The sequence below is a fragment of the Lithobates pipiens genome, unplaced genomic scaffold (genome assembly GCF_037356315.1).
Source record: "Lithobates pipiens isolate NorthernLeopardFrog02 unplaced genomic scaffold, aLitPip1_a1.2 Scaffold_3, whole genome shotgun sequence".
Lineage (NCBI taxonomy): Eukaryota > Metazoa > Chordata > Amphibia > Anura > Ranidae > Lithobates > Lithobates pipiens.
Window position 1 is genome coordinate 3,929,785 of NW_027507790.1, and position 16,651 is coordinate 3,946,435.

The following is a 16,651-nucleotide window of genomic DNA, read 5'->3' on the forward strand; positions in this document are numbered from 1 at the left end:
GAGCTCCAGATCGATGGCGATTGATGGTTATTTTGTATTTATTCCATTTGTGAATAATTGCTCCAATAGTTGTCTCCTTCACACCAAGCTTCTTACTGATGATATAGTAGCCTATTCCAGCCTTGTGCAAGTCTACAATCTTGTCCCTGTCATCCTTTGACCGCTCTTTGGTCTTGCCCATGATGGTAAGGTTTGAAAGGAAGAAATAAATTCTGTGGACAGGTGTCTTTTTTATACACATAACAAGTTGGTCTTAGCAGCACCTTCCTAAATTGATATGACTAATCTGTGTACCACATGAGCCAGTAGCCAGTCTGTGGGAGCCAGAATTATTGTTGGTTGGTAAGGGAACAAATACTTGTTTTACTCAATGAACTGCTACTAAATTTATAACATTTGTATTGTGTTTTTTCTGGATTTGTGGTTGATATTCTGTGGCTATCATTTAAAATACACCTATGAAAAAAGATGTAGACCTTTCATTTCTTTGTAAGTGGGCAAACTTACAAAATCTGTAGGGGGGGGGGGGGGCAAATAATTATTTTACCCACTGTATGTACTCTATATGTACAACCCCCATTCCAAAAAAGTTGGGACGCTGTGTAAAATATACATAAAAACAGAATGCTATGATTTGCAAATCTTATAAACCCATATGTTATTTCCAATAGAAAATAGAAAACATATCAAATGTTTAAACTGAGAAAATGTACTATTTTAGAAAAAACAAATAAGGTCATTTTGAAATTGGCAACAGGAACACATATATCAAAAAAGTTGGGACAGGGCAACAAAAAGCTGGTAAAGTAAGCGGTACTAAAAAGGAAGAGCTGGAAGAACATTTTGCAACTAATTAGGTTAGTTGGCAACAGGTCAGTAACATGGCTGGGTATAAGGGTATAACAAGAGCATCTTAGAGATTTAGATTGTCTCCGAAGTAAAGATGGGCAGAGGTTCACCAATCTGTGAAAAGCTGCATCTAAAAATTGGCAAACAATTTCAGAATCATGTTCCTCAGCGTAAAATTGGAAAGACTTTAAATATATCATCATCTACAATACATATTATCATCAAAAGATTCAAAGAATTCTCTGAGCGCATAGGACAAATCGGAAAGCAATATTGAATGCCCATGATCTACAGGCCCTCAGACAGCACAGCATTAAATACAGGCATCATTCTGTATTGAACTTCACTGTATAGGGTCAGGAATACGTTAAAAAAAAAAATCACTGTTTGTGAACACAGTTTGCTGTAAGTTAAAGTGTATGTAAACCCTCAGCTAGTAAAAACAACCCATTCAGTTTGAAATAGAAATGAAAGGAAAAATATTTGTGTATAGATATATAAAGAAATCTATAAACACTAAACACTTTTTTATTTTTCTTTAAGGATAATTTTTATGTACAAGTACATGGTACAGCAGGCACATATCAGGAATATACATGTTGGGTTCACATATTCTTTAAAGCTCTATCATGCAAAGAAGAAGCCATAGCTGTACTTGATACAAAAATGCCACTGTTTTCACTAGGCCAGAGCTCAATTAAAATAGTCTGTTGCAAAGTGGAAAACTGTTTTATGGTCAGAGAAATTTAAATCAGATTTTTTTTTAGCAACCCTTAGTACTGTGTCCTCTGGACTAAAGAGGAGAAGGGACCATCAGGCTTGTTATCAGTGCTCAGTTCAAAAGCCTGCATCTCTGATGGTATTGGGGTGCAATAGTGCGTATAGGATGGGCAGCTTGCACATCTGGAAAGAAACCATCAGTCCTGAAAGATACATGCAGGTTTTACAACAGCATATGCTCCAGCCCAGACTACATTTTTTTTTAGGGAAGGCCGTGCATATGTCAGCAGGACAATGCTAAACCATATGCTGCGTCTGTGACAACAGCATGGCTAAATAGTGGAAGAGTCTGGGTGCCTAACTGGCCCGCCTGCGGTCCAGACCTTTCACTAATTAAAAATATGTGATGCATCTTGAAAGAAAACATAGAACAAAGACCCAGAACCATTGAGCAGTTAGAATACTATATCAGACAAGAATGGGACAACATTCCTCTCCCAAAACTTCAGCAACTGCTCTTCTCGGTTCCCAGACGTTTACAGAGAGTTGTTCAAAAAAGAAGGATGCTACACCATTCAAAACATGGCCCTGTGTCAACTTTTTTGAGACATCTCACTTTAAACATTTGATATGTTTTCTATTGTGAATAATATATGGGTTTATGACATTTGCAAATCATTGCATTCTGTTTTTTATGTAGATTTTACACAGCATCCCAACTTTTTCGGAATTAGAGTTGTATGCATGTATCCTTTTTAAATAAAACATGACATGAGACTAGTAATTTTTATGTATTACGTGAACTTAATTTTACACTATTTATATTTCTTCTCTAGTACAGGGAGAGCTCAGAGAAAGAGCAGAAGGAGGAGATCCCTGACACAGTAGATGGAGGGCTGATCTTTTCTACAGCCGTCATGGGCGGTGTACACAATGCACAGAGCAACCAACGGGATCGTGAGAAGGAACGTCAAAAAATAAGAGAGCGTGAACGAAGAAGAGAGCAAGAAAAACAAAGAGAAAAAGACAGAAACACTGAGAGAGAAAAAGAGAGGAGACGGCAAAGGGAAAGGCAGAGACAAGCTGAGAAACAGAGACAGAGACAGGCTGACAAACAAAGACAGAAACTAGCAGAAAAGCAGAGGCAGAAGAAAAGGAAATGATTATTTTGTGTACATACCCTCAGTAGTGACAAAAAATATGGAAATGTCCACAAAAAGAGTCATGCAGTCTGCAGTGATTAGGAATTTATCATAAGGAATTTGTACCCCTCATCAGAAACACCCTTTCAACTACCATAGGCTAGTTACACATGTATAATATCTGCAGTGCATGTTTTAACTTTGAGTAGAACTAAAGGCAAAACTTTTATTTTATTTATTTTGGATAAAGCCAGGAGTGTTATAACACCTGGCAGGATTTTTTTTAGCATCTGTGTCCCATTGGGGGGATTTCTCTTTACTTCCTGTCCCATAGCCAAAACAGGAAGTGAGAGGAAATCTCTCCAGAGTGAGGGAACCCCAGGGTGTCACCAAAACTAGTGTTCCCATTGGAAGATTTCCCCTCTATTCCTCTGGTGACAACCCAAAATTTGAGAATTTCTTTCACTTGTACTCTTGGTGAAATTGATAACCAGGACAAAAAGAGAGGGTCAATCTCCGATATGGCGTCAAAGACAGCAATAAAAACCTGACCAGTATTCTAACCCCTCTCTATAATATCCAAAACTAAAAAAAAATGTTTTTCCTTTAGTTATATTTTCAGGCCCTATGCCTATCCTATGGTTAGTGGACTTTTTGGCTGCACAGAGCCACAAAAATAAACATCATACTTGAAAGGAAACATTATTTTCTTTATTTTTGTATAAATATATGGCTTCAATGCTTTGAGTTACTAACCCAGAACAAGTATAAGGATTACTACTTTACTCTGAATTTCTTAATATGCATATCTATCTGTTCAAAATAAATGTTGACAGTGGGCCAGCAGAACTGGCTGGCAGCTAGCATTATCAGAAGGAGTTATGCCCTGTACGCACGATAGGATTTTCAGATGGAAAATGTATGATAGGACCTTGATGTAGGCTCCATCACACGTTTCCCATAGTAATTTCCATCACAGAAAATTTGAGATCTGGTTCTCAAATTTTCCGACAACAAAATCCGTTGTCGGAAATTCTGATCGTGTGTACGCAATTCCAATGCACAAAGTGCCACGCATGCTCTGAATCAAGCACAAGAGCAGAAATTGCTATTGAACTTCATTTTTATCGGCTCGTCGTACGTGTTGTATGTCACCACGTTCTTGATGTTCGGAATTTCCGACTAACTTTATGTGACCATGTGTATGCAAGACAACTTTGAGCCAACATCCGTCGGAAAAAAAAACATGGATTTTTTTGTCGGAAAATCCTATCGTGTGTACAGGGCAATAGAGGGAACAGCAGCACCAACATTTATCCTATCTATAGGTGTATCTATAGCCCATATTTATTAAAACAGAGAACCGTGGAACCATATGGTAAAATTTTTGGATGTGCACAGGCCTGGCACAAAAGTTCATCTTGCATTGAAGACTTTTTGAAACATCTAATGGTTAAGAGCATTAAATACAATGCATTTTGTGGGAAACAATTGCTCTCTCTTTTGCAGGCCTTGAGCAGCCATTAAACCGTTCAAATTTTTCAAAAAGCCTTTCAAGTGAGATGAACTGGTGGCCCTCCAAATAAAAAATCCCTCCATTATCATACAGATTTTTGTAAGAGTGGAGATTTGCACAGTGCATATTACTAGGAAATGTTGTTGCTCAACTGGTAGGTCAATAGAGTCTGTCAACAGTAAGTGGATTCAACAATAAGTAGTCAAAATAAAAAAAATCAGCACACATGATACACTATTTGATGCACTGTGTCCCTTTTGCTGTTGGCTCCTGGTTGCCTTGAAATTTTCCTTGATCCACCCCCCAAAATCTTATGGTGAGGCAGGGGTTAATAAAATTGAGGGAGTTGTCATATGCGCACATAAAGTGTACCTGGCTATACCTTTCCACCCAACTCTGCAATTCATAGAAACTGATACTAAAGCTTCTATGAAAGAATCAGGATCTATGAATGGAGAATGGGTGAATAATAGACAGGGCCATCTCCTCCATTCAAAGATCTTGTTTGATCTATAGAATCAGTAGTATGGCTTCTATGAATGGTGAAGCTGGGTGGAAAGGGTGGGCATAGTCAAGCACTCATGAGGAGAGCCTTTCACAGCTCCCTTAGTTCTATTGATCCCCACTGCACAGGAACATTATGGTGATGGGGACGGGGTTGATGGAGGAATCCAGGAGCCAGCAGCCAAAGAGACACAGTAAGTCCCTTGTACTGATTTTTGTGTGCTATGTTTTCATTACACTTAGAGCTCTTTTACACAGCTCAGCAGGGGATATCTCTACTATTCCCCACTGTGTAGGTGGATGACGGGTCCGTGTCCGGACCACTTATGTAGAGTGGATATGGACACTACCCGCTTTCCTTTCTGGAGGTGGTTGGATGTAAACTGGCTGCCTGTCCATTTACATTAGACTATTATTAAACGGATGTGGAACGGATCACCCATTCGTCTGTGTTTGGCGGATAGGATCAAATCGGATGTCAGCTGGTGTCCTTTAACATCCGCAGCTCCATAGAGTGCAATGGCTGGTCCAATTTTGTCCGTCTAAAAAACCTGATCTGTCCGCCCATGTCAAAAGGGCCTTAGGCCTTCAACATGCTTGGGACTACAGTAGATCTATACGCAGAAAAAGAAAAAAAATATATATAAATAACGATATACAGTACTGTGCAAAAGTTTTAGGCAGGTGTGAAAAAATGCTGTAAATTAAGAATGCTTTCAGAAATAGAAGTGATAATAGTTTATTTGTATCAATTAACAAAATAGTAAGTAAATGAATAGAAGAGAAATCCAATTAAAAGCAATATTTGGTGTGACCACCCTTTGCCTTCAAATCAGCATCAATTCTTCCAGATACACTTGCATACTGTTGTTAAAGAAGGTTGGTTGTTCCAAATATTTTGGAGAATTAACTATGCATCTTCTGGATGTGGATGTAGGCTGCCTCAAATCTTTCTGTTTCTTAATGTAATCCCAGACAGACTCGATGATGTTGAGATCAGGGCTCTGTGGGGACCAAACCATCACTTCCAGGACTCCTTGTTCTTCTTTACGCTGAAGATAGTGATACCATTGCTGTGTGTTTGGGGGTTGTTGTCCTGCTGCAGAATAAATTTGGGGCAATCACACACCTCCCTGATGGTGTTGCATGTTGGATAAAGTATCTGCCTGTATTTCTCAGCATTGAGGACACCATTGATCCTGACCAAACATACTAATCCATATGCAGAAATGCAGCCCCAAACTTACAAGGAACCTCCACCATGGTTCACTGTTGCCTGCACACACGTATTATTGTACCATTCTCCAGCCCTTCGGTGAACAAACTGCCAAATATTTCAAATTTTGACTCATCAGTCCAGAGCACCCGCTGCTATTTTTCTGCACCCCAGTTCCTATGTTTTCATGCATAGTTGAGTATATTAGTCTTGTTTCCACATTGGCGGTATGGCTTTTATTGGCTGCAATTCTTCCATAAAGACCACTTATGGTCATCTAGACAGTAGAGGGTCTCACTGTTTTCTGTCACTTCTGTGCTGATGGCACTGCTAGACATCTTCCGATGTTAAAGCAAAATACGTATTATGTGTCTTTCATCTGCTGCATTAAAAAGTTGATGTAAATCCCATTCATGAAATCTGACCTATCACATATATCTGTAGTGTTTACTTATCTCTCTCCAAAGCACTAAGTCCCGGTTCACATATAAGCAACGCGGGAATCAGCACGATTCCTGTGCAGTTCCCCGTACTGCATATAATTTGCAGTTTGCACTGCCCTCTGCTAACCACTGGGGGTGTCAATAGAAAGTTAATGACACCCCAGCTTCACAGATCGCAGTGCGAACTGCGAAATGGTGCAGGATTTGAATTGCATAGGTGTGAACACCCATGTGTCGGGGAGAGTGCATAGAGATAGATTAGCAGAGAGCTGGTCTATTCACAGTACAGCTCTGCAAGTTTCTTCATTCCTCTGCCTATGCGAAGGGGGGCTGCATGCCTTTCCTCCAATCAGCTCTCACACAGTGAATACCAAGAATCCACACCAGGTGGTGGAACAGGAAGAAACATTTCTAAAACGATGTTCACCTTCTAAACAGTGTAGAAAAATGAAGAAAGCAGATATACGTAAAACTTATGTAGGGAGATTTGTTTCATCCCTGTGTATCATCTGAGGCTGTTCATCTCACTGGGTATAGGAGAGGGTTCACAACCACTTTAAGTTTCCTTGGCTGACCACCGCCTCTACGGTCCATAACATTTATTCAGGCTTCCTAAAAAGAGCTTGAACAGCACATCTTTAAACCCCAGTCTGCTTTGAAATCTCTCCTTGCTGATGAAGTATAAATACGTTGTGTCTTGTTGCTGTGCTCAGTCTTGCCATGGAGTATGACCTGTGACATGAAACTGTCTTCCAATACCTCATCTTAGTAGCAAAGTTTGGCTGTTCCTTTAAGACTCCCGCACTGCTGTTTCTGTTTCAGGTAATGACTGTTTCAACCTACATATGAAAGTGATAATCATTAGCACCAGGGACGTGCAATGAGGTCGGTGGCTGATGAGGCACTGGCTAGTACTAGAGCCAGATACACACAGGTTACATACGCCACAAACATTAGAGCGAGAACAATAAATCTAGCACTAGACCTCCTCTGTAACTCTAAACATGTTACCTCTAAAAAAATGTAGAACGTTGCCTATGAAGATTTTTAAGTACTGAGGTTTGGCGCTATTCCACAAGTGTGTGCAATTTTAAAGTGTGACATGTTAGGTATCTATTTATTCGGTGTAACATCATCTTTTATAGCATAGAAAAAAATCGGGCTAACTTTAGTGTTTTTATCCAGTTTCTATCCAAAAAAATGCGTTTGAAAAATTGCTACGCAAATACCGTGTAACATAAAATGTTGCAATGACCACCATTTTATTCCCTTGGGTATTTGCTAAAATATAATGTTTGGGGGTTCTGAGTAATTTTCTAGCAAAATAATTATGAACTTTACCTGTAGGAGAGAAGTGTCAGAATTGACCTGGTTGGCAAGGGGTTATTTACCATACGCAATTAATATACAAATAATTACTATATATATTGATTTTAAGGTAATTTACTATATTTTCAAAAACTGAACTCAAGCAGGTGGCTTAATGGACAGATTACTGAAGTTTGAAGTTATAACTTCCAACCAGCAATTTCACATTAAATAGATAAATAATAAATAATTACGTTATAGCATAATAATATATTATAATAACAGTACCTTTTCAACAGCAGTAGATTCTCATTCTCCCTCTTAACTGTGTGATAAAAACATGGGATTGTGGGTAAATCTTTTACACATAAACACATGTTTTTTTTCTTGTAGTTAAGAGGGCTGAGCTGGAAGGGAGCTTTTGTCTTGTAGACACATGCCCCCTTCTATGACACTGCAGTGAGAGGCCAGCCTCCACTACAGCAATTTTTATTGGACAGCTTGGGCTAATGGTACTTTACCATTGGTCGAAGACTCCAAGCTGCCCATTGAGCTCAGTGCCTCTGACAAGGAGTGAGGAGAGGCACTATGAACTTATCCTCTCAGTCTGCTGCAGAATGTGCCAGCTTGCATTTAAACTGACTGCCCTGTATTTAGCTTCTGACAGGCTGCACAGAAGACCAGTGGTGGGGTAGGCCTTTAGCTACCTACCTCACAAATTTGGGGTCTCTGTGGCCCCTGGTCATCGAGCTATGACCCTCAAAGTGGATACATTTTTTATTTTTGTTTTTAGTTTTTATTTCTTTTATGCTCATGGTTCTGCCTCACCTGCCTCCCCTGACTGCACATCCCTGATTAGCACCTGCTTGGTATAACTGGTTAATCATACACCTGATTCTAATCTTACAAAATCCCTAACGTTGTGCAAGTGTATGAAATAATGCTGGTTTTAAGCCAAGAGGTAGTCACAGCAAATATTGATTTGATTTACATTTGTTTCTGTTTGCTCACTTTGCATTTTGTAAATTGATAACAAACAAAAAAAAAAAATATATATATATATATATATATATAATTATTATTATTTTTTTTTTAAGTACTCTTCCTTTGTTTACAGCATATATATATATATATATATATATATATATATATATATATACACTGTATATATTATTATTATTATTCAGGATTTATATAGCGCCAACAGTTTGCGCAGCGCTTTACAATATGAGGGCAGTAATAATAATTTATAAATTAATTTAAAATAATTTAGAAATTAATAATTTACTTTTGGGATTAACAAAGTATTCTGTATATGAATATAAAGTAAGCCAGACAGACTTGAACTCTTTTTTGGTCTTTTTTTCTTTTGTCTTCTAAACTCTTCTAACTCAGGCAACAAAGATCTCCAATGTTAATGGGTCACTGTTATTTTATGAGACGTTGCTCCTGAAGGAAGGCCCTATGTCAACTACAAGGTTATCATTTATAAAACTAAAACAGTATTCTTCTCTATTTCCCTTACTGATAAGGAAATGTAGAAATAATAGTTTGTATTACACTATAAAGGAAATGGGAGTTGCATCTGAGGCTTTGAAAGTCTAGCTGGTTTCCTAGCTGTGCCCTAAACTGTATATAGTATATGGTAGCAGAAACAATGTGCTTATTGTTCAGTGTAAAGAGAGGTCCCCTACAACCACTTTAATCCACAAAAGACGAGGACCTCAGTGAAATATATGCCAAGGTTTGAAAAACAGCTACTGTTACAGCCAGCCACTCTACATTCATGTATGCTGCAATGAATTGGAACAATGTAAAATATGCACAAAAAAATAACTAAAATACTGATACTGTTAGATAAAAATGGTATGTACAGAAAGTTAGATCTATTATAAAAGACCCGAGGAAGAGAACATACAAAGGGAAAATGAATGGATAGCACAAACATGAAAAGGCATGAAAGAAAAAAAACCCAATCATTTAATTACTAAATACCTGTGCAAAGATTTTTTTCTTCACTGACCCAAGCAAGTACCTAGGTAAGAGGGTGTGGAGTCGGAGCTTACACTGTGTGAGAGCTGATTGGAGGAAAGGTACACGCCCTACACTCCACATAGGCAGAGGAACTAAGGAATTTGCAGAGCTGTACTCTGAATAGACAAGCTCCCTGCTTATCTACCTCTAAGCTCCCTCCCGACACAAATCTTCAGCTACTGTCAGGAAAACTTCTCAGAAGTGACACATGATGATAACAGAGGAACTGAGCACCAGAGACAAACGGCACTTAGAGCTTTGAAGAGAGTAAACACTACAGATATACTGTATGTGATTAGGTCAAATTTCGTGAATGGGATTTACAACCACTTTAAGACACTGGTGTTATGGCCATATTAGAAATTGTGCACCAATTTTTGACACCCCCCCCCATCCAAAAAAAAATTAAAAGTCTAAATAATGTTAGGACACTTACCTGTCCTGAAATCCAACGATGTCAGCACCCCAGCTGATGTTTCTATCAGCTCTCGGGTGCTTCCGCCACCATTGCCCGAAAGGTAAACCGGCAGTGAAGCCTTGCGGCTTCACAGTCGGTTTTCTACTGTGCATGTGCGAAGCGATCTGCACTTTGTGAATGGCCCGGCGGCGGGGGTAGGAGGAGGGGGGCCAAACTTCCGAGTGATCTTGCTGCAGCGAAATCTCTCGGAAGTAGGGATGGATACCTGTCAAAAACAGGTACCCGCTCCCCCTCCCCCCAAAAGGTGTCAAATGTGGCACCGGGGGAGGCAGATAAGAGGAGCTTCCACTTTTGGGTGGAATTCCACTTTGAAGTTGATTGAGAGTTTTCTTTTTACTTCCAACAAGTGCAAATAATTCAGATAGTTCTTATGTGTGATGATTTTACATTTGGTGCTGCGAGACAAAATTCTGCCGCTGGCAATTCTGAAACAGATTAGTATACAGCTTACTGACAGTTACAGTATCTCACAAGTATACCCCTCACATTTTTGTAAATATTTTGTTATATCTATTCATGTGACAACACTGAAGAAATAACACTTTGCTACAATGTAAAGTAGTGAGTGTACAGCTTGTATAACAGTGTAAATTTGCTGTCCCCTCAAAATAACTCAATACACAGCCATTAATGTCTAAACCGCTGCCAACAAAAGTAAGTACACCCCTAAGTGAAAATGTCCAAATTGGGCCTAAAATGTCAATATTTTGTGTGGCCACCATTATTTTCCAGCACTGCCTTAACCCTCTCGGGAATGGAGTTCACCAGAGCTTCACAGGTTGCCACTGGAGTCCTCTTCCACTCCTCCATGACAACATCACGGAGCTGGTGGATGTTAGAGACCTTGCTCTCCTCCACCTTACATTTGAGGATGGCCCACAGATGCTCAATAGGGCTTAGGTCTGGAGACATGCTTGGCAAGTCCATCACCTTTACCTTCAGTTTCTTTAGCAAGGCAGTGGTCACCTTGGAGGTATGTTTGGGGTCGTTATAGTGTTGGAATACTGCCCTGCGGCCCAGTCTCAGAAGGGAGGGGATCATGCTCTGCTTCAGAATGTCACAATACATGTTGGCATTCATGGTTCCCTCAATGAACTGTAGCTCCCCAGTGCCGGCAGCACTCATGCAGCCCCAGACCATAACACTCTCACCACCATAATTGATTGTAGGCAAGACACACTTGTCTCTGTACTCCTCACCTGGTTGCCACAACACACGTTTGACACCATCTGAACCAAAAAAGTTGATCTTGATCTCATCAGACCACAGCACATTGTTCCAGTAATCCACGTCCTTAGTCAGCTTGTCTTCAGCAAACTGTTTGCGGGCTTTCTTATGCATTAGCTTTAGAAGAGGCTTCCTGCTGGGATAACAGCCATGCAGACCAATTTGATGCTGTGCAAGGCCTATGGTCTGATCACTGACAGACTGACCGCCCACCCCTTCAATCTCTGCACCAATTCTAGCAGCACTCATACATCTATTTCCCAAAGACAACCTCTGGATATGACACTGAGCACATGCGCTCAACTTCTTTGGTCGACCACGGCGAGGCCTGTTCTGAGTGGAACCTGTCCTGTTAAACTGCTGTATAGTCTTGGCCACTGTGCTGCAGCTCAGTTTCAGGGTCTTGACAATCTTCTTATAGCCTAGGCAAGGGGTGACCAAACTTTTGAAGAGCGAGGGCCACTTAAGCGACTTGGTAACCGGTCGCAGGCCACAATGAGCAGAGCAGACGGATGACATGTCCGTGCAGAGTGGACACGGACACAGTCCAGTCTACTCTATAGGTCCTATAGCGAATCAGATTGGAGGTAGGCGGGTGTAAAAGGACACAAATCTGTTTATATCTGCGTTTCATAGAGGTGAATGGAGGGTTCGATTGAGTTGGACCGATTGTGTGAAAGGGGCCTTTCACACTAATGCAGCGCAGTGCACCTGTGTCTTTCCTGCGGGTTAGCTACACTTTGCCATAGACTTTTATTATATCCTGCAGGTGTGATGCACAGAAGTCTATGCCTGCGGATCAGTTTGAAAGCAGCCCAGTAACCACTGCGCAGATATGCCCATGTATACACTGCAATTTCAGTAATAAGTCTTCCATTCAGGTATCGCCTGCTGTTGCTGTCCCTGCCAGAGTGCATTTGGTATCACTCCGCCTGTGGCAAGAGACAGCGCTATACAGGAAGCATCGGCTTATACAGCTCTGCTCCACAGCTGCTTGCTTTGCCAGCTTCATTAACAACACTGGGATTGCGGGTCTGCAACCCATGATCTGGCCTTGCCAATCAGGCATCCCACAGAAAGAGGTCGCGGGCCACATCAGAGGGCTCTGCAGGCCACTGGTTGGGCACCCCTGGCCTAGGCTATCTTTATGTAGAGCAACAATTATTTTTTTAAGATCCTCAGGGAGTTCTTTGCCATGAAGTGCCATGTTGACCTGAGACCTTGTAATACTAATGAGTCACATGACAGCGGGGAGGAAAAATGGCTAATCGGGCCCAATTTGGACATTTTCACTTAGGGGTGTACTCACTTTTGTAGCCAGCAGTTTAGACATTAATGGCTGTGTATTGAGTTATTTTAAGGGGACAGCAAATTTACACAGTTTTACAAGCTGTACACTCACTACTTTACATTGTAGCAAAGTGTCATTTCTTCAGTGTTGTCCCATGAAAAGATATAATAAAATATTTACAAAAATGTGAGGGGTGTACTCACTTTTGTGAGATACTGTATATGAACCTGTCACAAGTTGTGCCTTTAGTTGCACAGCATAGTCATGGTTATATTGTTCAGTGTACTAACATGATAATGCTAATTACAGTACTGGAATATGTTTCCACACTAAAATGTAACATTTTCTTACATATTGAGAAAGACTAGTCATAGCAGGAAATGGCCACTTGAGGGCGCTAAAGTACCTCCGATCTTGTAAGGAATTTGACACAGAAGCAGGTGATAATGATTAGAGTTTGGACTGATTTTTTGGTCATATGAAGATTTAGGCACAATCCAGTGAAGATCTGCCAGCACTACATAAACTGCACATTAACCTAGATATTATTTCACCTTCAGTCGCTCAGTATAAAGATCTGAATTTGAATGATATTTGTTTACAGCTGACGTACATTATAAACGCAAAAAACATGAAAATAACAGGGTATTCGGGGTAAACGGCATACATAATATGCAGAACTTCCTGTACCGTTGTTTGCTTGTAAAGGCCTGTACACACCATCAGAAAAGCATATGAAAAACACTGCTTTTTATGCAATTGTACGATATTCCGATCGTTAATACAGAACCTTTGAGAGCTGATCACGATATTATCCGTTGGGACAAGCCCAAAATGTTCTTGTACGATACCAGATCGTACGATTTTCGTTTAATCAGTACAGTTTGAAAATACAATACAATAATACAATTACACTACAACACTTTACATCACTTCCAAATTTTTATTCTGTCGAACGAGAATTTTTGTAACTTTAGTAAACTATTAGTAAAAAGTAAAAAAACAGACGATCATTCCGATAATCTCATTGTGTGTATCAGGCATACGTTGCAGTAGTACCTGCATAGTAATGGCTAATAATCATAAACTGACTCCAAACACCCACTAGAAGGAGTCAGTACTAAAGATAGCTTGGGAGTGCTCAGGACCAGTAGGATTCCTATCTTCTTCTAAAGCCAGGATAATCCTGGAGAAGAATACAACTGTACCAACAAAATAAATATAAAAATAAATAAAAAGCCGTAACATGTTCTATTCTGACGTGTTTCATGTTTTGATGGAAGAAGGTGTCCCTATTCACACATTGATGCTGGTTTATTAGGCATTTGACAATAAAATGTGTAACAATTTACTTTATTTATACAATCGTGTAAAAAGTAAATCCCTAGGAGAGTGGCTAGGATATGGTGCAATGTTCCCTGTGTGTTACCTGTTGGCATAGGCAATAAGTAAAGGTCTCTGTGTAGCAGTTGTAAAGGGGCAGTCTTTAGTCCTAACTTTTCAGCTGGCTAGTGTTTGGGCCCAATTGTACTGTTGGTGCACATGATAGTCCCAGTCAAACCTGCATTCAGCAATAGGGCTACGAGATGGCTGTATGTCAGTTCCTAAAGAGCAACAGCTCATCAGTCCCAGTGATATTGCAGTTCATCCAGTCACACACAGTGATTAGTCGGTACCCGAGTTCAGCACTCCAGATTGTATTCAGGCCACCAATATGCAGCAGTGGTGCATTCTCTGGCCCCCCTCAAGGCAAAAGTAAGCTGTGTTCTGTACAACCTGAGAAAATGCAGCTCTTCCCCCTCCCCCCCCCCCCCCCCCGGCAATCTCTCTCTGGGAAATGCAGTTCAAAAGCTCTTGATTACTGTTAAGCAGGGGTAGGCAACTAGGGTTACCACCTCATCCCTTTAAAACCGAACACATATAGATTACACAGGTTTATGGGGCTAATTTAATTACAACCTTAATCAGCCACACAACCTGTGTAATTAATATGCGTTCAGTTTTAAAGGGATAAGGTGGCAACCCTATAGGCAAACTCGCCCCCCCAAGTTGTGATGAAACTACAAGTCCCATGAGACATTGTAAGACCCTGACAATCACAGGCATGACTCCTGGAGGCAGAGGCATGATGGGATTTGTGGTTTCACCACAGCTGGAGTGCTGAAATTGCCTACCCCTGCTGTAGAGTCTCTTTCCTCTGGACTACAGTTCCCATAGTGCAGTGCTATCTGTCACAGTCTAGTAAACACTTCCTACTCAGCAGTTCTCTCCTCTTGCTAATTTAGCTGTTAACCAGTTCAGCATCGCACGGCAGCAGCAGCCAGTGTTTCTCTCACTCTCCATTCCTAGCCAAGCACTTGTATTTAGAAGAATACCTTTTACTGTCCATAAAAAAAAGTTATAATATATGCAGATATGAATGAGTCCTGGATTCATTAGCTCTTCATCCAATAAACATTTCCCCCAGAATTCATGTTGCATTTTAAATTTACTTAAATGGCAAGCTACAGGTTAACATACCCAAAATGCAGCAAGCAAGACTTCTTTTCAAAGTACTGCAACTTTACACCCTGCTGATAACAGACTCTGTTGCATACAAAGGATTTTCAGTTGGCCATACATTTTGTCTGCACTGGAAAATACATAATAACACATCCATTGGGGACTAGGCATAAATAGTGCAGAGGTTACAATTCATTTATCCACTGACTGCATATGGAAACACTGCCAAACCAACTATGCATAGATTTTTCGAACTTTAAAAGGATAAAAGGCAAACGCCATTTTAAACATTTTATACATCAGTCAGCCTTTCCCTCAAATATATCTAACTTGGCAGTGTTTTGTCCGCTAAAAAATAGGAAGAGTGTGACATAAAGAAGGCTACAAGTGACTACAGATGAGTCAATCAATTCACAAAGCTGATGAATTCAGAAAATCATGTCTTTTTTATTCACTTGTATATGTGCAAGTGTTTTGTCTGAGAAGATACAAGTAAATTGTAAACCCAAACAATAAAGAGTCATGAACAGCATAGGGTCTCATGCACACTGGGTGTTTATCCAGTAGTGTATTTTGGTTTTGTACTGCCCTAGACAAGACTAAAATCAGGCGCCCCATTTGAATTTGCCACACTCCTTCCTGTTTAAGAACCACCCCTTCATCTGTAAACCCCACCCCTTCCTCTTTAGGCCCCTCCTCTTCCTATTAGAGCTCCACCTCAGGAGTTGGTCAGAGACTGCAGACATACTACAGGAGTTGGTCAGAGACTGTGGACATGATACAGGGGGTGGTCAGAGACTGCAGACATGATCAGAGGCTGAGGACTTTGTCAGCGACTGCAGATATGGTCTGGGGCTGTGGACAAGGTCAGAGGCTGCGGACATGGTCAGAGGCTGCGGACATAGTCAGCATCTTCTCTAGCATGATCATCATTCTTCTTCTAATACATTTGCTGGTTATCATTACTTACATCACTGTGACCATCCCCTCTGCCCGAGCCCAGCCAAGCTGAGGTGAGTCAAGACCGCCCGCCCCCTGCCCAAGCAGCCCAACTGAGCCGAGGTGAGCTGAGACCGCCCCTCTGCTCGAGCCCAACCAAGCAAAGAGCACCCCCCCGCCCGAGCACAGCCGAGCTGAGGTGAGCTGAGACCACCCCTCTGCTCCACCTCAGCCGAGCCAAGACATGCGTAGACAGCCCCCCACCCGAGCACAGCGGAGCAGAGGTGAGCTGAGACCACCCCTCTGCTCGAGTGCAGCCAAGTCCAGCCGAGCGGAGACCGCCCCTTTATGCCACTTTATGGGGACTGTATTTGTGCAGCTGTTGGGACTTGGAAGGAGGTGGGGGGCTTTTTTCGTGTGGGGTGGACCTTGTCAGCCTAGGCAAAGAAACAGCACTGTGTTTATCTCTGGTGCATGAGGCT

At 41.0% G+C, this 16,651-nt stretch overlaps 1 protein-coding gene across 2 annotated transcripts in view; it reads left to right on the plus strand.

The window, feature by feature from the left end:
• The window catches only part of LOC143940104 (uncharacterized), a 44,848-nt gene extending 41,437 nt beyond the window's left edge, over positions 1-3,411 (plus strand). For both annotated transcript variants that reach the window (XM_077461167.1, XM_077461168.1), the window contains exon 3: positions 2,406-3,411. In XM_077461167.1, coding sequence (XP_077317293.1) covers positions 2,406-2,732 — 327 coding nt within the window. In that variant the 3' untranslated portion in view covers positions 2,733-3,411. The remainder of the gene's footprint in view (positions 1-2,405) is intronic.
• Positions 3,412-16,651: the final 13,240 nt, after the last annotated feature.